The sequence below is a fragment of the Octopus sinensis genome, linkage group LG9 (genome assembly GCF_006345805.1).
Source record: "Octopus sinensis linkage group LG9, ASM634580v1, whole genome shotgun sequence".
Classification (NCBI taxonomy): Eukaryota; Metazoa; Mollusca; class Cephalopoda; order Octopoda; family Octopodidae; genus Octopus; species Octopus sinensis.
In genome coordinates, this window is record NC_043005.1 from 65,147,692 (window position 1) to 65,171,980 (window position 24,289).

The window sequence follows — 24,289 nt, forward strand, 5'->3', positions numbered from 1 at the left end:
TCAAAGACCAGTAGACAAAATGGTTACGCAAGATTGTAAATGAAGGAGAACAAATTTGGGAATGACCTGGATTGGCTATCGGAAAGCTTATGATATGATTCTACATTCGTGAATCATCGAGTGCTTAGATTTGTTTAGAACTGCGAGGAACGTAACATGTTTTCTGAAGTGAAGAATGGTGGGAGTGGGGAAACCTAGTTGACATCCTACAGAAAAAGTTTGGGCACCCTGGACATCAGAAGAGGGATTTTCCAAGGTGGTAGCTTATCTCCGTTGTGTTTGTTCTCTGTATGATCCCTCTGGACTTGGTTCTTATGAAAATGAACCTGTGATATCAGCTAAAAAGAAAATTTAAAAGAAGCAATCCCCTCCTGTTCATGGATGATTTGAAGCTGTATGACAAGGATAAGGCACAGGTGAGTTCTTTGGTGAACACGGTCCTGTTTTAGTGCTGACATTAGAATGAAATTCGGACTCAAGAATTGTACTATAATGGTACCTGAAAATAAGCAAGGTAGAGTCCTTCGCAGGGACAGAATTCCCTAATAGAGAACTGATTGAACAAATTGAAAAGGAAGACTACAAATAGCTTGGCATACTAGCGTTCAATGAAATAATGGAGAAGGAACTGAAAGAACAACTGAGGAAGGAATATTTCCAGAGAGTAAGATTGGAGTTGCGCTCAAAATTGACCGGATGGAATAAAATCCAAGCAGTTGATACATGGACAATAGCATCAATTCGGTATGGAGATGGAATCATAAAATAGCAAAAGAAAGAACTGATGAATATGGATACGAAGACAAGAAAAATATCGAAAGTGAATTGAGCCTTTCCGCCTAAGATAGGCTGTTCTTCTCCAGAAGAAAGTGTAGAAAAGATTTTGATCAGTTGCCAGGGTTGTATTGAAGCAGATGAAAACAGCTTAGTGTGGTATGTAAAGAATACCGTGGAACCATTGTTGAAACGTGAAGAAATCCGGCGTCATTAAAACTGATAAGTGTATAAAGAAAAAAAAACTTAAAGAAGAACACAAAGAAAGAAACAGCATAGAAGGAGAAAACATTTACGGTTAGTTTGCGAGATACGAACGTCAAGACAGATACAGCAGACCGGTGGTTGTGGATGAGGAGAGCGTGACCTGAAGATAGAGACAGAAGAAGCACTTATATGCGCAACTCAAGAACAAGCGTTAAGGACTAACTATGTGAAGTGCAGAATCGACAACACTACCGACAGCGACAAATTCAGAATGTGTGGTGAGAGCGGTGAAACGGTACGGCACATCGTTAGCGAAAGCCTGAAACTTGTACAACGCGAATACCAAAGACGATATGACATTGAGAACTTTGTGGAAATCACGACCTACAAAGAGCAAAGACGTCGTATGAGAAAACTCCAAAAGGAGTCACTGAGAATGCAAATTGCAAAATCCTAGAGATGCAATGATTTAGCGCGATCAGGTGACCAGACATCAGAAACCGAACATTGTTGCAGTGAATAAAAAAGAAAGAATATGCGTGATAAAAACTGAACTACTACGACGATTTGAAGTGGGAAATACGAAGGCTGTGGTCAATGAGGAGAGTAGACGTGATACTAATAGGAATTGGCGCAGTTGAAAGTATCAGCACTCAACTACCAACATGGCTCAAAAAGTTTGGTACAAATGTAAAGGAAGAACACTCACAAAGAATTCTTTGCAAAGTTCTTGAATTATGACCAGTAAACAAGTGTCACCTCAGTCTGTTGGCTGTGGACAGCTGACACTTTCCATCACACCCCGCAAAATTAACTGAGAGTTTTCATCAGATAATAATAATAATCGAAAGATTTGAAGAAGTGGTATTATATATACATACACACACACACACACACACACACATATATATATATATAATATATATATATATATATATATATAATATATATATATATATATATTATATATATATATATATATATATTACTCTTTTACTCTTTTACTTGTTTCAGCCATCCGGCTGAGGCCATATATAAATAATGAGGGAGATAAATTAATATTAATTTTAATATCAATTTAAAACCAGTAGTCCAGCATACAAAAATCTGAGAAGTCAGAGACAATTCTAATATATGTGTATATTGGCAGGGCTTACTGCTAGAAATAGACCATCAACGATCAAACTACAAGGAAATTCTCTAGGGGAAAAATACAGCGAACACCAGAACCAAATTTGGCGGGCAGGACAGATGAAAATTTATATAGAAAACAGAATTAAATGCATAACTCGGTTTCGGCCTTTAACAAAAGAATTACTTACGTAATTCAAATGTCCGTGCTTCTTCAGTGCATTCGTTCATTGTAATATATATATATATATATATTATATAAAAGGGCTTAGTAAAATAAATTACTTTGCCGCATACTGAACTCATTAGAAATAGCAGCTAAAAAACTTTTTTAAGGCTATTTCTAATACTTAAAGAAAATCTCTCTCATATATAGTGTTTGCATAATTTAACTCACAAAAGTTTGGGGGTACCCCCAAACTTTTGTGAGTTAAATTATGCAACACTATATATGAGAGAGATTTTCTTTAAGTATTAGAAATAGCCTATAAAAAGTTTTTTAGCTGCTATTTCTAATGAGTTCAGTATGCGGCAAAGTAATTTATTTTACTAAGCCCTTTTATATAATGTAATAATTTGAATTCGCCTTGAATGGTCCCTTTGCATATGAACACTTGGTGAAATTGATTAATAATTAATTAATTTTGCCCTCAATTGTTGAAATTATATATATATATATATATATATATATATATATATATATATATATATATATATATATATATACATATAAATATATATATGTGTGTGTGTATGTATGTATGTATGTATGTATGTATGTATGCACATGTATACATTTACACACATATACACCAGGAGTCAGTGAGGAAGTAAGGGCGAGAGAGAGAGAGAATGAGAAAGATGAGAGATGGTTTTTTAGTCTATGTATAAGCTGGTACTCCTTCGGTTACGGCGACGAGTGCTCCATCTGATCCCATCCACGGAACAGCACGTTCGTGAAATTAACGTGCAGTGGCTGAGTACTCCACAAACACTGTCCCTTATCATAGTTCTCAAGGGGATTCTGCGCAACACAGAATGCAACAAGGCTGGCGCTTTGAATTATAGGTACTACTATTTTTTGCCCCAGCATGTCCTCAGTCTAATCACTGAAATAAGTAAAAGATAAAAGATACAAGTTATGGCAGTGTTGAGATATTCTTTGACCTGCCAAATTATGAAATACCAAAAGAGGTGATGAAAACATACGCAAACATATGTCTCAGAGAATTCAACAACGACCGTATAGACAGATAAGAAGATTAATTGTCAGATATTGTTGTTGAGACCTTCAAGGAAAGAAAGTGCCTCTATGGAGAAATTCTTCAAATATAAAGATCGGGAAATAAAGGAAACCCAAAAATGCAGGCTGGAAAAAATGCAATCTCTATAATAATATGTAAATTAGAATAACTAAAAGCATGCAGTACTTACAGATATGCACAACATACAACAAATAGTGCAGGTACTCCGTGCATATTATGTAGAGTACTTTCAATACAGTAAACAATACAAGACAAATACAAACTTCATATACAAAAAGTGCACAAAACTGCGTTCGACGACACAGTGGATGTATCCAATTAAAATATAATGCCTGAATAATAGTTATGATAATTTCTTATGTCTACGAAGAGGTAAGTGTCATTTCAATATTCCTTCTAGATATAGATTAAGAGTCATAGTCGATTTTCAATTTAATTTGAAGTTAGGATACAAAATATATTCTTTTCTACTCTAGGTACAAGGCCCGAAATTTTGGAGAAGGTGACTAGTCGATTAGATCAACCCCAGTATGCAACTGGTACTTAGCTTATCGACCCCGAAAGGATGAAAGGCAAAGTCGACCTCGGCGGAATTTGAACTCAGAACGTAGTGGCAGACCAAATACCTATTCCTTTACTACCCACAAGGGGCTAAACACAGAGAGGACAAACAAGGACAGACAAACGGATTAAGTCGATTATATCGACCCCGAAAGGATGAAAGGCAAAGTCGGCCTCGGCGGAATTTGAACTCAGAACGTAGCGGCAGACGAAATACCGCTAAGCATTTCGCCCGGCGTGCTAACATTTCTGCCAGCTCACCGCCTTTAGAATACAAAATATATTTCAAGATATTTAGTCCGACTGTCTGCTGTCTCTCTTTCTCTCTTTCTTTCTTTCTCCCTCTCTCCTTCTTTTTCTCTCCTCTTCTTTCCCTATATATATATATATATATATAAAATATTATTCGAGACAAAACCACTATTTTGCAAAACAAACAAGGAAAGACTTAATTAATACATAAAATTTTAATAAATAGTCAAAAAAACCGCCACTACAATCGTTTCTTGTCTTGATCGACAATCTTCAGGTGGACTTCCAATAATTCAGTGTCAAATTATGACACTGAATTATTGGAAGTCCACCTGAAGATTGTCGATCAAGACAAGAAACGATTGTAGTGGCGGTTTTTTTGACTATTTATTAAATTTTATGTATTAATTAAGTCTTTCCTTGTTTGTTTTGCAAAATAGTGGTTTTGTCTCGAATAATATTTTATAATATTTTACTATAAAATCGATTTAATCCTAAATCTGATTTTTTCCCTGTAAATTTGGATTTATTCCCTAATATTTATTATTTATATATATATATATATATATCACTGTCTCTCTATTTCTCTCTCTCTCTCTCTCTCTCTCTCTCTCTCTTTCTCTCTCCCTCTCTCACCTCCCACCGATGATAAAAGTTGGAGATTCATTGAACGTATAGATATGCCAGAACTGTGTTTCTAAAATGAAAACAAAAACAAAAATTGGTTCTGGACTTCATCTATCAGTCATATACCCAATTAGCTTATCTGAGTGAAAACGTAAGTTTATATATAAACGCTGCTCTCAATACTCCCAATTAATATCATTGATGCCAACTAAGGCCTCCACAGCTTCAGTTCATTTTCTATTTCCTCCTCATCTTGTCTCTTAATCCCTTGACACACTCATCTCTTGTAATGGCAGCTTCTCGTTCCTTAAGTTCTTTGACCGCTATACGATGCTTGACTTCAGTACCCCTACACTTAACCATCACTGTAATATTGTCTTCACCTTAAACTATTTACTCTTCTTTTTCATAATTTCTATCAACAAGTAATCACAGTAATCACGGGTAAGATTACCCTCACTTATTAGTAGGCCACTTGGGGAAGAATATTTTCACCTAAGCCAACTGCGGTATTTTGCCATCGCACTCACTAGAAAGTAACTCGTTAAGTTTTTACATCCTTCCTTAGTAATTTCCATCCACATTGTAATTCAATTCATCTATAGTTTGTACTTCTACTAGCTCCCTATACATTTCTGTTTCTGCCGTTATCTTTATTTGTCTCGTTGTATTAAACTTTGTTATTATATCTATACTGTTGGAGAAATGTGTGAGTGAGTGTGTGAGTGAGTGAGTGAGTGAGTGAGTGAGTGAGAGCGGAGCATATTTTTGATTACTTGACGTTTGATTTTTTCAGAGTGTTTTTGTGAAAACTGCATGTGTTCATGCATTTCCAGTCACTCACCAGTCATCTTGAGTTTTCCTACAGACGGTCTTTCATTTTTATGTTTTATCTCCAATAACTCAAGTGAATAATAGATTTCTTTATGAAACATCCTTATTCTCACTCCCTTCCATACAAACACACATGTATATATAGTCATCTACTTGCATTTAAAAATATCGCTATACACACGTACAGCAGATATGTATGTATGCACACACATGTATATTCACATAAACGTACGTACGGGACTTCGTAATTCCATGCACATTCGCAGAAAGGCATATAAGTACACAAATACATATACGTACAAACGCTCATACATACACACATACATGCATACATACACACACACACACACACACACACACACACACACACATATATATATATATATAAATATATATAGGCACACACTTATACAAACATACACATGTATGTATGTATGTATGTATGTATGTATGTATGTATTCCGTATGTATGTCTCTTCTATTTTTCATTATTACAAATCTTCCACTGAGGAGGGAACCGATTTCCAACAAAGACACAACTCTCCATCTTTGAGTTGTAGTTAATACAGACAAATTCACATTTGGAACTTGAGAAATGTCTTGCATATTGTTACCGTTCCACTCACATACTGCACTTGTAATGTACGAATTAGTCGGCCGATTTCTCTCTCTGAAAACCCCGTTTATCCAGATTCTCATTTAAGAAATTAATAGCATCCAAAACCCTGACCCTAAAGCCACCTTAAATGTTTATATCACGCCAAGAGAGAAGACTGAGAGACAAAATAAACGAGCAAAATAGATTTTTCTGGATAATTCAAGATGCTGCTATTTCAGCATGGTGGTATCTATCAGATACCCTAATTTATAGTTTTAAATAATTATTACCTTTGTATGGTATTTATTCCCATGCCGGCCACTTGATAAGATCGATATTTAAACATCGATATTATCACTATTTATAAATTTATATATTTCGTCATTGTATTCACTGCGGTGTTTATTTTAACTATATCGCGCTTGGAGCTGTTAGGCGGGCAGTTTAAGCTGGTCTTGTACATGCGTACATATATATGTATGAGCCTTCGTATATGTAAGTATAACGTATGTTCTGTATATATATATATATATATATATATATATAATATATATATATATATATATATATATATATATATATGTATATATATATATATCTTTTTCTTTTCTTTTTTACTTGTTTCAGTCATTTGACTGCGGCCATGCTGAAGCACCGCCTTTAGTCGAGCAACTCGACCCCGGGACTTATTCTTTGTAAGCCCAGTACTTATTCTATCGGTCTCTTATGCCGAACCGCTAGTTTACGGGGACCTAAACACACCAGCATCGGTTGTCAAGCAATGCTAGGGGGACAAACACAGACACACAAACACACACATACATATTATATATATATATATATATATATATATATATACGACAGGCTTCTTTCAGTTTCCGTCTACCAAATCCACTCACAAGGCATTGGTCGGCCCGGGGCTATAGCAGAAGACACTTGCCCAAGATGCCACGCAGTGGGACTGAACCCGGAACCATGTGGTTGGTTAGCAAGCTACTTACCACACAGCCACTCCTGCGCCTATGAAAGATAAGGCCTCCCCGGCGGGGAATCGAACCCCGGTCTCCCGCGTGACAGGCGGGGATACTTACCACTATACTACCGAGTATATCACCGAGGATATATATATATATACACGCCAGTTGTAAATAAATTTAATTTATTTTAATTAATTTGTTTAACAAAGTTTGTCGAAACTATGCATAGTCCAGAGATGAAAAGGGTAAATGTTGTTATTTCTCTTTCAATTTCAGAATTACAACTATTTAGCGGTTTGAGTTTGGCTGCTCTTTCTAGTGAGTCGAATGGCCTATCAGGGCCATTCCATATATTGTTGAATGTATATTATATAGTCTTTTACTATCTTCTCTTCCTCACTAGACCGCTGGTAGCGGAGAATTTTTTCTAGAAGTTTTTTGCTACCCTTATATTTATTAATTAATGATCTTTTAGCTAATTTTGAAATTAAATCAGCAGTTTATATTTGCCGCCGAGAAGACCGCGCGGTGGCGGTGGATTTTGAAAATTTAGAGCATATAGGCTCGAGGCTTCCTTTCTGTCGCCTCGTGGACATATTCTCGTCCTCGGCTTCTCTGCTGACGAGACACGCTAATTGTAAATAAATTTAATTTAATTTAATTAATTTGTTTACAAAAGTTTGTCGAAACTATGCATAGTCCAGAGATGAAAAGGGTAAATGTTTTTATTTCTCTTTCAATTTCAGAATTACAACTATTTAGCGGTTTGAGTTTGGCTGCTCTTTCTAGTGAGTCGAATGGCCTATCAGGGTCATTCCTTATATTGTTGAATGTATATTATATAGTCTTTGACGATCTTTCCTTTCTCACTAGACCGCTGGTAGCGGAGAACTTTTTCTAGAATTTTTTTGCTACCCTTATATTATTAATATATATATATAATATATATATATATATATATATATATATATATATATATATATATATATATATATATATGTATTATGTGCTTAGCTGGTATATTCAACTGACGAAGGTAGAGCTTCTGTGATGCAAAGCCAGAAATCCAGGATCTTGAATTATCCAGAAAAATCTTTTTTGCTAGTTTATTTTGTCTCTTTATCTTCTCTCCTGGCACGATATAAACATTTAAGGCGACTTTATGGTCAGGGTTTTGACTGCTATTTCAGCATGGTGGTATCTCCCAGATACCCTAATTTATAGTATATATATATACATATATATATATGTGTGTGTGTGTGTGTGTGTGTGTGTGAGAGAGCGCGTGTGTATATATGTATGTGTATAGCTATTGATTTAGTGTGGGATGAAGTATTGATTGACATAATAATTTGGCAGAATAGATCGTTGTCGACATATGGTGCTATATTTGCAGTGAATCTGACTGCAAATATGTACCATAGTTTTTGTAACTGATCGATGTAAACAAAATTTGCCTGCGGGATTGTTGCGATATTCTTATGAGAAAAACAGCGAAGACCTACTTTTGTGATCAAACATTGGCAAAATCCAGCAATCTTCTGGACATAGGACACATTGTATATAGCACTTAGTTCTATTTATGAGCTGCGTATGTGCCTGACATTTAATGGACTAATGATGATAGTTCTCACATCAACGCACAATAGTTGGTAGATGTCTTTGTCACGTACTAGAAATTCTAATAAGCAAGCATTTACTCAATAAGCTGTTATAATGAGAACATTCATAACACCTTATTAGGTAGATTTATTAAGAAGCAGCTACGATAAAACGAGAATCCAACAGTTGCATTTGAATACAGTAAATATTCATTTATATGTCTTGTTTGTGAACATTTGTTTTCATGAATTTAAATAATATTTGAATAAATAAGCAGTTCTGAACAGATACATCAATGCTAATTTGGATGGTAAATGCAAATGAAAGCACTTTATGCATGCATTTAAATTGCCTACTTACTGAGTATCTTCGTAGAGTTTCTTCAAGATTATCCACAGAATCAAAAATGGAATCGGAGCAACTACAAAAGGATAATTGTTGAGAGCAATTGAGAATAAATTATAGAAGCAAATTTGAAATATTTATGCAATTAATAATTGGTATCAAAAATTATTTTTGTCGCATCTAATATTATATTCATTGATAGCGATTGATTCCGACAAATGTTGTAGAAATATGTAATACATGTAGTGGTGTGACAATATGGTGTGAGAAATATGTAATACATGTAGGGAAGGTGGCGAGCTGGCAGAAGCGTTAGCACACCGGGCGAAATCATTCGCGGTATTTCCTCTGCCGTTACGTTCTGAGTTCAAATTCCGCCGAGGTCGACTTTGTTTTTTATCCTTTCGGGGTCGATAAACTAAGTACCAGTTACGCACTGGGATCGATATAATCGACTTAATCCGTTTGTCTGTCCTTGTTTGTCCCTCTGTGTGTAGCCCTTTGTGGGCAGTAAAGAAATAAGAAACGTTAGCAATCCGGGCGAAATGCTTAGCGATATGTCGTCTGCCGCTACGTTCTGAGTTCAAATTCCGCCGAGGTCGACTTTGCCCTTCATCCTTTCGGGGTCGATTAAATAAATACCAGTTACGCACTGAGGTCGATATAAACGACTTAATCCGTTTGTCTGTCCTTGTTTGTCCTCTCTGTGTTTAGCCCCTTGTGAATAGTTAAGAAATAGGTATTTGGTCTGCCAATACGATCTGAGTTCAAATTCCGCCGAGGTCGATAAATTAAATACCAGTTGCGTACTGGGGTCGATCTAATCTACTGGGCTCCTCCCCAAAAATTTCAGGTCTTGTGCCTAGTTTAAAAAAGAATATTCAAACACACACGTAGCTCTATGATTTTAACCAGCATTTTTAGCTACAACAACAACAACAACAACAATAATAATAATAATAATAATAATAATAATAATAATAATAATAATAATAATAAATGCCCTGATGCAGTACCAGACAGTGGCTCTCCTGGCTTCTGATCTTAACTGATTGGAAGTGTTATCATGTACATTGTTTTGTCTTGGTATAAAAGATAGGCTACATCTAATATTCTGCTCAATGCCACAGATTTGCTTGTCAGTTGTTTGACCTTAACCAGTTGAGCATGGCCCTTAGTGGCTGGCGATATGTGCATCTCTGATCACGAGCAGACGTAGTAGGGGAGTATCATAGCCATATGATGAGAGGGATTCTTTGGGGTTTGAATAATTCACTGTTGGAAACATGGGTGTTTCGTTCAACGTCCTTAAACAATCCTTATTCAGGGACATTTTGAGCGGGATGGGTTACTCGACTAGAAGAAAATTCTAACTGGGCCCCACATGCAAGGCCATGTGCTGTTTATCTTGATATGAGATCACCATGTCGCGCATATATGGTTGTGATGCATGTGCCTAGTGTATCCTTATCAGACGGGTAGTCATGATGGGTATACGGGGCTTCGTATATTTTACCCCAGTGTCACTTTGAAGGCGTACACTGCTCTCTCACTCAATAATAATAATAATTTATAATAATAATAATAATAATAATAATAATAGTAGTAGTAATAATAATAATAATAACAACAATAATAATAATAATAATAATATAATAATAATAATAATAATAATAATAATAATAATAATAATAATAATAACTTTATAGTTGCAAATAGAAAGGAATATAAATCAAATATTAAACTATCCTAAATTTCAAAGGAAGCAAGTTGTGCTGATATCCAATTAAGGTCATCACAGACTAATTAGATCAATGTAAGGTGATTTTGCTTGTTATAAATGTAGAGTCTTCAAAGAAGAAACGCATAAAATCGGAGTATCGAAGGAAGAAATATATTCCAGCAGGAAATATGGAGCTAGATATTTAGCGTGCTGCAATAAATAAAATGGAGATGGCTTGGGACAGTGAGACCTGAGCAGAAATGGTAGACAACTAGTTGAGAGGGGCAAACATTGTTCTATGTAAAAAAAAAAAGATGAGAACAAGAAAAAGAAGAAGAAGAAGATGATGATTATGATGATGAAGAAGAAGAAGAAGAAGAAGAAGAAGACGATGACGACGACGACTACGACGACGACGATAATGATGATGATGATGATGATGATGATGATGATGATGATGATGATGGTGGTGGTGATGATGATGATGATGATGATGATGATGATGATGATGATGATGATGATGATGATGGTGGTGATGATGATGACGATGATGATGATGGTGGTGGTGGTGATGATGATGATGATGATGATGGTGATGATGATGATGATGAAAAAGAAGAAAGAAAGAAAAGATGAAAAAGGAGGGGTGAAATAGTGCGCTTGTGATAGTGGTTCTCTGTCAGTAATGGGTCATTGCAAATCAGTCGAAAGTTTTTTTGGGGCCTACGTTCTTTTTATATGTTTGTAAGTGTATTAACATCCTTTCTACTAAAGGCACACATGTAAAACTTTTGTGGGGAAGGAAGCTAGTCGATTTCCTCGAACTTAGTACACAACTGGAACTTATTCTATCGACCGCGAAAGAATGAACGGCAAAGTCGACCTCGCTGGCATTTTGAATTCAGAACGTAAAGACGAGCAAGCATCATGTCTGACAAGTTAATGATTCTGCCAGTTCGCCGCCTTAAATACAAATATACAAATATCACGCTAATAGGTCACCAGCACTCTTAAGCAACATTTTAGTAGTTATGGAGATATGCAGATTAAATAAGTTTGTTCCTGGAAGATCATATTGTCAAAGATTCTAAACAGTTGTGTGATGATCGTATAGATAAGTGCCCAAAATTTGATAAATATAGCGACTGAGTGAATTTACTTATTTATTTATTTATTTATTTATTGTTTGTTTTTTTTTTTGGCGTTGAGATGTCTGACACTGCATTCAAATTGATATCTTATTACCTTAAACAAAGTTTCCATGCGAGTATTCCTTCTTCCACGTCACCAAGATCAGAAAATTGAATATATGCTATGTCTAAGCTAAAATTTGATATTCAGGCACGTTTGAACTTAGTGCGCACAAAATAAAATAGCTCCCAAAAAAAACGCGGTTCTGGAAGTAGTGACAAAGTAACTAGTTTTTAGTTAACTCCGGTTATTTACTGAATATTAGTGTAAAATTATATTACAAAACAAAAATAACGTTATCTATAGCTATACATAATATTTAGAGGTATGTTATATGTATGCAAATATGTGTGTGTGTACGTATATATATATATATATGTATATTGCCAGGGCTTACTGCTAGGGAGTCGGCCGTATACTAGAAATAGACCATCAACGGTCAAACTACAAGGAAATTCTCTAGAGGAAAAATACAGCGAACACCAGAATCAACTTTGGCGGGCATGACAGATGAAAATTTATATAAAAAAAACAGAATTAAATGCATACGCGCCAGAGCCAAGACATTTGAAATTTTATCACTAGTGTAATCGGTAAAGCTACACACGTGTCTGTACTGGCACGAATGCTGGGGTTAGCTTTACTGTTTACATTACTATGAACGGATGCACTGAAGAAGCACGGACATTTGGATTGCGTAAGTAATTCTCTTGTTAAGGCTGAAACCGAGGTATGCATTTAATTCTGTTTTTTATATAAATTTTCATCTGTCATGCCCGCCAAAGTTGATTCTGGTGTTCGCTGTATTTTTCCTCTAGAGAATTTCTTTGTAGTTTGACCGTTGATGGTCTATTTCTAGTATACGGCCGACTCCCTAGCAGTAAGCCCTGCCAATATACACATATATTAGAATTTTCTGACTCCTCAGATTTTTGTATGCTGGACTACTGGTTTTAAATTGATATTAAAATTAATATTAATTTATCTCCCTCATTATTTAAATATATATATATATATATATATATATATAATAACAATTTAATAAATAAAACATATGCATACATGCATACATATATGTACATACCTACATCTATATGTATATATACATGCATATATGAGTACAGGACACCACAAATAAACGTAGAACACAACGAGAAACGAAAACATAAAATCAAACAAGGAAACTGACTTTTTTTAACAACGAAAAAACAGAACACAAGACAAAAAATACAATGAATATATATATATATGTATATATATATTGGCCTGCTCTCTTAGCCAGCGAGGTGGTGTCATTCGAAGGCTAAAACAATGCGAACGCATTGTGACCAGCGATGTGTAGCAATATTTGATGGTCTGGTCGGTCACGTGATCACGTGATACACACACACACACACACACACACACACATATATATATATATACACACACATGTATGTATATGTGTGTGGGTGTACGTGCTTATACACACATGCTCTCATTTATTGCCATTTATAGCAATCAATTTTTGTTCTATTATTATTATTATTATTATTATTATTATTATTATTATTATTATTATTATTTTATTATTATCACTATTATTATTATTGTGTTTTTCTTACTTCAGCTTTGTTTCCATTGCTTTCCGAGAATCCTCCTGACACCTAGGGCAAAGAAACTCACTGGATACATAGGTCCACCGTTAAAGTAAGCACACCAGATTGTTCAGTTACAAAATCAAGTTATGTGATAAAATAAAAAGAAAAAAGGAAAAGAAAAGGGAAAAGAAAAAAGGAAATAAAGAGAGAAAAGGTAAGAAGAACAAGAAAATAGAATAAAGAAAAAAATTAAAAGAAGGTAAAAAGACACCATGACAACGCTCACAGCGCCAAAGCATTTCTCAATACGTGTGACGTGCCAGTTAGAAGTATTTTGTATTACTTGCATTGATGGTATTCAGGGATCAGCCTCAAATAATTTTCTGTTCTTTTTTGATTACTCCAAGTGCTCCTACAATTCTTATTGAGATGCTACATGTTTTTCGATTTTAATGAGCACATTTTCATATTTTCTGAACCTCTCAAATTCTTTTGCCGAGATATTTATGATCGTACGCAATGCTCATGTCAGTCAATAAACAGACTTTATTGTGTTGGTCTTTCACAACAATATCCGTTTTTTAAACTTTGAGGATTCTGTCTGTATGTATTGGAAAGTTCCAAAGAATCATTACATTTTTTCCCTCAGTTAAAATTTCTCCCCCAGTTTTAGCCTCAGGATTGTGATTATACCACATGTCAACAGCTTTGATTTTATAATGGCGACACATTAACCAATGTAAATATTGGCTAACTCAGTCATACTTTGATTTATACTTCACTGGTGTTAAAACTGTACACCCAATTAAGTTGCACCACTGTTTCGTTGCAGAATTGGCAATTTGGGTCTACTCCATTTTCCATAACATTTGTAGTTCCGGGCCAATATGCTTTTATCTGGAACAGATAAGATGAGACATTTGCACTCTGCCTTTAGCTCTGAACTTCATACCCACTGATGAGTATGTTTCTGGTCTACATCAGCTTGTTTGCTACGGGCTGCATATTGTCATGCAGAGGTTTCTGCTCGCACCTGTTGGTCAATTGTTCATGTACGCTTTCCTTTGCCTTTGGTTTCACATTCTTTGCAACAACAGTCGCACTTCCATCATGATGTTCAGTATGGGCATTATGCATGAACTCAGTAGCAAAGTTTTTGCATTCCTTCATGGCTGAATGAAGTTCCTTACGCCTCCCGTGATTTGTAATGTATTTCTGCATATAGTTGTTAGATGTTTCAGGATATTTGGCCAGTTCAATTGTGGTACTTTTGTAAGGAATTTCAAACTGGATAAGCCTCGACTTCCTTCAGCAACGAAATGATTGCGTTCGGTTTCCTTGTATGTCTCCACTGTCCAGTTTTTGTTCCCATCTTTGACCTTCCATAAATCCAAAATTTAATTTTGGAATTTATGGGAACAACTGTTTTTTAAATTCTCGAAATAAGGAATGGATAGATAGCTAACAACTGGTGAAAGGTCGTTCTCTTTGTTACTTGTCCTATTTTCCATTTCTTCTCTCGTTGCATACATATTTAACTCGCTTGTTTTCGTATTTCATGTTGTTTACACAGTTGGTGACGTCCTGTACCCATATATGCATATATATATATATATATATATATATATATATGGAAAAAAAGTCAAGATAGAAAATGCTAAAATAATTTTATAAAAAACATTTCAGTACCGGTTTCAGTCATTGAGAGTTTTTCAACTGTAAGTATGGAAAACAATTAAATTTAGAAAAAATAAAAGAAAAGTTTTTTAAAAGAATATTTGTATAGTGGCATTTTCCTTGTTTCTGCCTGTCTCTATCTCTCTTGTTTACTCTTGTGGGTTCGATATACATATATATATATATATCATTTATATCGTTACTTAATTGAACGTCACACATCCATTTCCAAGTATACATATATACGAGGCTAAGTCAAACATTATCAGCACTTATGCGTGCTTATAGTTGGTACTATTGTGCTCACGTGATCGTAGTTTGAGCCCGATCGTGCAATTTTCTTTTTCTGGCTTTACAGAGTAAGCATGGCCTCTCCACTGGCAATGTACACCAAAGAAGAACAAAGAGCACTGATCGAATATCATTTGGTGCTCGGCGTTTGTTTTTTATACAACATCAACGAAAAAATATATATTTCTCCGAGACCAAAGTCACGCAGCAAATGATTTTTCATCTGATGTTCGGTGAAGTGTTAAAGATAAAAGGACATACCTTTAGTTTGCTTGCATTTTTTATTTCTTCGTTGCATCCTGTACTTAAAAACATGTGTACGTACATACATACACACATACATACATACATACATATATGCATGCATACATACATAAATACATACATACATACATACATACTAACCACATACATACATACATACATACATACATAAATACACATACATACATACATACATACATACATACATACATACATAAATACATACATACATATATACATACATACATACATACATACATATATACACACATACATACATACATACACACACATACATATATACATACATACATACACACATACATACATACATACATACATACACACACATACATATATACATATACACATATATACACACACATACATACATACATACATACATACATACATACATACATACATACATACATACATACATGCATACATACATCGTAGGCTGTTTTTGTAAACTAGTGACTTTTTGTAAATGTTCATTCTCAAATTCTTTAGTGTAGAACTAACATCGTACACGTGTAGTCAATAAACGACAATAACACTAATAAGATTTCGAGTTGATCAATTAATAAATAATCGCTGTTTTTATTGGAACACGCAGTCTTATCGATTTTTACAATTCAATACAACAAAAGAATATCTGCAAGTGATTATCCTTAAACCTAAATGGAGATTTTGCGTTTTAATCTCGAAAATAAAAAGAATAAAGCATGATTAATGTTGACTGATGATTATGACAAATCCTTTATTGTACTTGAAAATCAATTTATAATATTTATAGATGCATTATAATTAAATAGCAATTTGCACTAGACATCATGTCACTTCGTATTTCGTCTATTACATGCATAACATAACTGATCGTTACGTCTATATGTTTGCATACGTCAGTTTGTCTATTTCTTAGGTTTAAATGCATCATGAATTCTAACGAATAGTATTTATACAAAACTATACGCGCGCACACGCACACACACATACATACATATATATTGGTTGAGGCAATAAGAAGAAATCTGCGTAGTCTTAGGAACTGGTCAAAAATTAAAAGTACAGGCTGGAAGGCGCGCTACATACCCATAAAGGTGGGCTGTGAAGACTGGCTCCACTTTACGTACATTCTGAGAAATGCTCCACCGACTGAGCTTTACCACAAAAGGACCATTAGGATGAAGAGGTCTTGTTCGTAAGTAGATGCTGATGAGATACAAGCTACGGCCCAATCGAGTTGGGCTGGGTCTTCGGAGTGTGAGAATCTAAGTGAGAGACGCGAAACTTTGGCTGTCACTTTTGATGCATCCCAGCTCATGAACAAATATATGTTACACACATAAACACAAATATGTGAGTGTGTATATATCTCGAAAAGCTTGCAAATACATACACACAAGTGTTTACACTCATAAGAACTAGTGTATGAATAAATATGCATACATACTCTTTACTCTTTTACTTGTTTCAGTCATTTGACTGTGGCCATGCTGGAGCACGCCTTTAGTCGAGCAAATCGACTTATTCTTTGTAAGCTTAGTACTTATTCTATCGGTTTCTTTTGCCGAACCGCTAGTTTACGGGGACCTAAACACACCAGCATCGGTTGTCAAGCGATGTTGGGGGGACAAACACAGACACACAAATACACATACATACATACATACATACATACATACATACATACATACATATACATATATACGACGAGCTTCTTTCAGTTTTCATCTACCAAATCTACTCACAAGGCTTTGGTCGGCCCGAGGCTTTAGTAGAAGACACTTGCCCAAGGTGCCACACAGTGGGACTGAACCCGGAACCATGTGGTTGGTAAGCAAGCTACTTACCACACAGCCACTCCTACGCCTATACAACGTTAAGTAATCTTTAGTATACGTTGGTTTATTGTTCTCAAGGAGTATTACCTGTTTTTCATTGCCAACTTCCCGTTTGGCTTGGTAAATGTATATCGGTATTGATAAAAAGGAGATATTTAAAATCATGTTAATCGAGTATATTTTTGTCAAAGATCTGTTATCTTGGTGTTACTTGGGTAATCTTACTAATGAATTTGCCAGATAGGTACCATCAAGTGCGAATTATTACCATTAATTCAGTTGAAAGTAGGAGCAGAAAATGAATTAACTGTACAAGAAAATAATTTAGCATGGTAATTGGAATTTGTAACGTTTTTACTGGAAGCATAGCTTACTGTAATCGGATTTCCATTAATGAACATGTTGCATTTGTGGCTCGTTGAAAATTGAAAGGGAATTTATGAAAGATGTCTAAAGATAGGAACTCTTTAGTTTGGGTCTCTCTCATACAAAATCTTTGGTACACTTTGAAACATTATATTTTGGCATATAGTCTATTTTCTTGGAAAAGTAACTGTGATAGTGTGTTGCATTATTATAATATTTGTTTCGTATCCCGGCATAAAGCCATTTGTTGAGTTGTACATTATTCTATCAATACCGGAGGAATGAAAAGCAAAGTTGAACTGGGAGAACTTTAAATCAGAACATAAAGAACAGATAAAATGCACACGCTCCAACTATTCTGCTAGCCCAACGCCTTGTGCGGTATTATAATAGCGAAAAGCATTGTTAATTGAAGTTCATCCGAATGAAAATGATGAAATATGCTTAATAATAAAATAGTAAAAATGTTTGGTTGGTGGATAGAACTCTTATTTTCAGAAATAAAATTTCATTTGGTAAGGGCTGAATAAATTTGTAACAAAATAAGTAATGTCTAAAATATAGTTGTTGTGGGATTTATATCCACTTTATACATGTAATCTTATTTCAATAAATAAATTCATGAAAACTTTTCTTAATCCATCCCGTTTGTGTTCACTCTTATTGAATGAGACTAGGAAACTATCGTCTCCATAAAGTTTTTCTGTCACTAACAGGAAAGGTTTTATTGTTAAGAAAAGTTTAAGATTTATATTCCTGTCATTTTGCATACTTGCGCTCCATCATTTGCCTATGAAATATCATATACGTCATCTCCGTTCTCCTTTAGCCCAGGCGTTTATATAAGATACAAAGTGAGTTTCCTTGCATGCATAACTATACTAAGGTCGGATTTGTTGCTTGGCTCGAATTTTTACGAAAGGTAAATTTTGAGAAGGTATTTTGTGACAAACGCGATGCCATACTGATGCTTTTCCTCTTAGGAATGATGCGGTGCGAACATAGACTGGTAGATGTAACATGGTTACATTAATATTTGGCTGACTTGTCCATAATATGCTGGCAAAGAATCTCGTCTTTCATCCACAAATGAACCTGTGGTCTTCTATCGGAGTGTTTTCAAAAAATTTCTCCGATTCATTGAAACTATGTCGAGGTTTTGAATAACTAGTACTTTCCTCTCTTTTATATTCATAACTAGAGTAGTAGACTCAATTTGTATTTCAGTAACACCACTTTTACGTCAGAATTCCGTTGAACCTATCTGACCATTTACTTAAGGGCTTAGGGGCCTCTACACCGTTCAAACTCTATCACAACATCTCTTGGGTAAGCGAAACATAAAATGAATTTGAAACAATGTTTTGTCTTTTAAGATGTGAGTTAAAATGTATTTATATCAACTCAATTATTTTATTTTTAGAGACTATAAAAGTGTCCAAATTAAAGAGAGTGTTGTAAGTACACAAGCCGAAATTTTTGCTTTTACATTTAATATTTTTTATTAAGTTACAAAAAGAAATAACTGTTCTAGTTTGCTTTAAAAATCTATAACTACAGAACATAGGTCAGGCCTTGGCCTTCCGACATTGTCTAAGCGCATAAAAGTCAACGTTAAGTTTGGTATCAAATTATAAGTTAGCTATTGTAAACAAACACTGTTTTATTTGTTTTATTTTTAGGAAGATGATTTCTTGCTAACAAGAAATTAGATGTTTGCTGATGGTTGCCATTTTATGTGTAGATATCTGTGTATATAAAATTGTATATATATATATATATATATATATATATATATATATATTCGTATGTTGTATGTACATATATGCGCATTTATGTTACTCTCTGCGTTTATTCCACTGATGAGGCAAAGCATCTCTAAATACAAATGCAAATCCGGGATCTGAAATTATCCAGTAATTTTTTAGTAGTTTTATTTTGTCTTTTTGTCTTCTCTCCTTATGCTGTATGAGGATTTGATGTGGTTTTAGAGTCAGATCTTGGCTACTATTTTCAGTATGGCTGTATCTCTTAGATACCCTAAATTATAATTTTCATAATTATTAGCTTTGAAGGTTTTTATTTCCATGCTGGCCACTTGAAAAGATCGTTATTTAATTTAAATTAGCGATCTTGTCCTTATATATATATATATATATATATATATGGTGAAATATATGGCGTTGAACTGACAGGATCGTTAGCACACCGAGTAAAGTGTTTAGTGGTAATTTGTCCGTCTTTTCGTTCTGAGTTTAAATTCTGCCGAGGTCGACTTTATCTTTCATTCTTTCGGGGTCGATAAAATAAGTACTATTTTGGTACCGAGGTCGAGGTGATTGACTTACCCCTACTCGGAACTTTCTGGCATTGCGTCATAATTTGAAACCTATATATACATATATACATATATATATATATATATATATATATATATATATATATATATATATATATATATATATATATATGGAGAGATGTAGTTTCAACACGAGAAAATTACAGCAGTCCTCTTTCTCAATGAAAGAAAGATTTTAGCACACCGAAGTAGTCGGCATGAAACCTACCTTTACACACACACACAAATTCTACAAAGACATCAATAATATTCTGCACTGCACGAATGACAGTCTAAACAACCTAAAAGCGAAATTGTTGCATATTTCATGAAGAAAATATTGCATAATTAAATTCCTATACTGTTTCTTTCCTCTGTCTCTGCAAAAACTACTACTTAGTGCATATGTCTACTTTGCATTGAAAGTATCCCCGACTTCTTTCGTGATTACTCATTCAGCACATTTCATAGCAGCTATACAAAAACGTTAACCAATTTTTCTGTTTCCCAAACTTGTCTTCTGTCTCAATTTTACAAGAAAGAATCGGAGAAAAGTCCGAATCCATAACAGAATGTTACTTATTGTTAGAATGCATAGTTGTTTTCAAGAATTCGCTTTCCCAAAGTGATATATTTGTCTCATTTTACACATTCGCGTTTAGCATTAATTTGACAGAGCTGACGAAAACTGGTGTTTTGTGTTGTAAAGTGCTCCATCATTGTATGAACAGTGTTGAGAATGTTCTGTTTGATTTATGCTGGGTTGATATCCACAGGGAAATCATTAACAGCCATGTGACAATCACCGATGTCTTATGTATTATTTAATTGGACATTAACTCTATGGGTGAATCATCTGTTACACACAAGAATATTAGATCCTCTCAGAAGTACAACACAGAGTACCGTGCACTTCATGGGAATCAAAGTGCACTTCACAACAGAAGAGACATTCGTAATCCTATTTTATTTTTAATTAGTAACAGAACAGTGAATTTCATATGTAAGTATGTATGTATGCACTCACATACATACATCTATATATATATATATATATATTATATATATATATATACATGCATAAATACATACATGCATAATTTTATATACAGTTGCAGCCAAAATGTTCAGAACGGCATTGTTTTCGTCACAAAAGTAAGTATACGTTTTTGTCAAAGTAGTTTTATATTCTATAATTTTCACAGACAATAAATACAATATTAATTGTTATTTTCTGAGGTTTTGTTGTAATTTGAGAGGATAATACAAAAGTTATGGATAATTTAGTGATTTACTGCAAAACCCATGGCGGCCAAAATGATCAGAACGGTTGAAAAAATAACAAAATAATCAAAAATGACAGAGAATACTGGAATTATTTAATATTTAGTGTGAAGCCCTTTAGCTTCAATCACACTCTGACATCTTCGACTGCATGAGGAAATTAAATTTTCAATTTCTTGCTGGGTGATCTTATTCCATTCTTCCTGAAGGGCATTCCATAATTGCTCTGTTGTTTTAGGATTTCAGGCTTTCGAACGTTCTCTTAGAATATTCCATACATTTTCAGTACGATTGAGATCTGGGCTTTGAGCAGGCCAATCTATAACAATAACCTTTTCAGCCTTGAGGAAGTTCATGACCACCTTAGCCTTGTGACATGGGGCATTGTCCTGCATGAATATGGGTGGTCGCTTAGTTGAATTTCTCAGCACGGGCAAGACATGATCTTTTACAAGTTGTTTATAAACTCCTTCATTTACCTTTCCATGTAATCGCACCAAAGGGCCCACACCATCTCCAGATATCATCCCTCAAACCATGACACTTCCTCCACCGAATTTAACACTAGTCTTAAGGCATTTAGGCGACCATTTTTCACCTACTTTTCTACGAACATACCTTTTCCCATCTGAGCCAAATAACATAAACTTAGATTCATCACTGCCATTTTTCGTGAGACCACAACACGTTTGGTTGCAAAGGTAAGACGACACTTTTTATTCTTGGAGGTGATCAGTGGCTTCACTGCAGGTCCTCTTGCTTGTATGTCATGTTCAACTAAACGACGAGACACGGTTTTTCGAGATAAAGTTTTCTTCAATACGATGCTCATTTTCCGAGAAACAGCAGCAGCAGTTTTAAATCTGTCCTTCTTAACAAACTTTACCATAGCACGATCTTCTCTCTTGGTCGTTTTTCTTGGCCTACCTGCAGACTTTCTTGCTTCACACGAACCACAATCATCGTAGACCTTAAGAATACCGTGTACAACCCTTTTTGACTTGTTAACAATCTTTGCAATTGATCCAATACTTAAATTATCCTTCCTTCGAAGCTTAATAATATGCTGACGAATTGGTAACAGAGTAAGTGGCATTATATTAACAAAGTACACTGCAGATATTTTTACTAATGTTTAGTAAACGAACCGTCACGTAAACAAATTCAAAACCTTAGAGTTCGCCGGTTAAATATACTACAACACGGAGTAAAAGCAACCGATCTGATCATTTTGGCCGCCATGGGTTTGCAGTAAATCACTAAATCATCCATAACTTTTGTATCGTCCTCTCAAATTATATCAAAATCTCAGGCAATAAGAAATAATATCGTATTTATTGTCTGTGAAGATTATAGAATATAAAACAACTTTGATAAAAACTTATACTTACTTTTCTGACGAAAACAATACCGTTCTGAACATTTTGGCGGCCACTGTATATGTATGGATGGATGTATGCATGCATGTATGTATGTATGTATGTATGTATGTATGTATGTATGTATGTATGTATGTATAGTGAAAAGTTACAAAAAAATCAAAAGACGAAGATGGGTGTGTAAACAACAAACAAATGTTTTACATTATTTACAATTGACAGATATTTGTCCTCATCTTGTTTGTTGTTAGTAGCCCTCACTTTTAACCACTGGTTAACCAGTGGTTAAGAGCGCGGGCTACTAACCCCAAGATTCCGAGTTCGATTCCAGGCAGTGACCTGGAATAATAATAATAATAATAATAATAATATAATAATAATAATAATAATAATAATAATAATAATAATAATAATAACAATAACAACAACAACAACATCGAAAAATACCTTAGGAATGAGAACCCAGGTTCGAAATTTCCCAAGGCACCTGATGAAGGCTGGAGGGTATATCAGCCGAAACGTTGTGTTAACAACAAACAAGATGAGGACAAATATCCGTCAATTGTAAATAATGTAAATAATGCACATAATTCCTCATCTCTTAAATATAGAACTGTAAACAAATGCATTGGTTAAACACTCGGAAGTGAGAAAGTCTTTTACGTTTCGGCCCTACGCCCTTCAACAGAAAGGAATACAGAAATAAACAGGGAGAGAAAACAGAAAAAGGTTTAGTGGCTAGCGATCTATCATGGCGGGAGTGTATGTGTGTGTATGAGTGTGTGTGAGTGTGTGTGTGTGTGCGTGTGTGTGTACGTGAGTCTGCATATGTGCGTGTACAGATTCATTTTTAACATACTCTTGCTCATTGGAGCTCAAACACATTTTGCTGCGGGGTATTTTCATTATACATATATATATATATACATACATACATATATATATATATGTGTGTGTGTGTGTGTGTGTATGTATGCATGTATATAAAATATATTCACACATATCTATATGTATATATGCATAAACATTTATATATCTTTATATATACATCTATGTATAAATATATATGTATATTTGATATAAAAGCATGAAGTAACGAAAGTTGTCATATGTAATTTTTTAAAGAGGTTCCTTTATACTTGAACGTGAAAGTCTCTAGAGAGAAATTCATTCCTA

At 34.6% G+C, this 24,289-nt stretch overlaps 1 protein-coding gene across 1 annotated transcript in view; it reads right to left on the reverse strand.

Annotated features, from left to right (window-relative positions):
- The window catches only part of LOC115215927 (corticotropin-releasing factor receptor 2-like), a 365,649-nt gene that overhangs the window by 95,195 nt on the left and 246,165 nt on the right, over positions 1-24,289 (reverse strand). Inside the window, exon 7 of the mRNA XM_029785287.2 lies at positions 9,189-9,249. Coding sequence (XP_029641147.2) covers positions 9,189-9,249 — 61 coding nt within the window. The remainder of the gene's footprint in view (positions 1-9,188; positions 9,250-24,289) is intronic.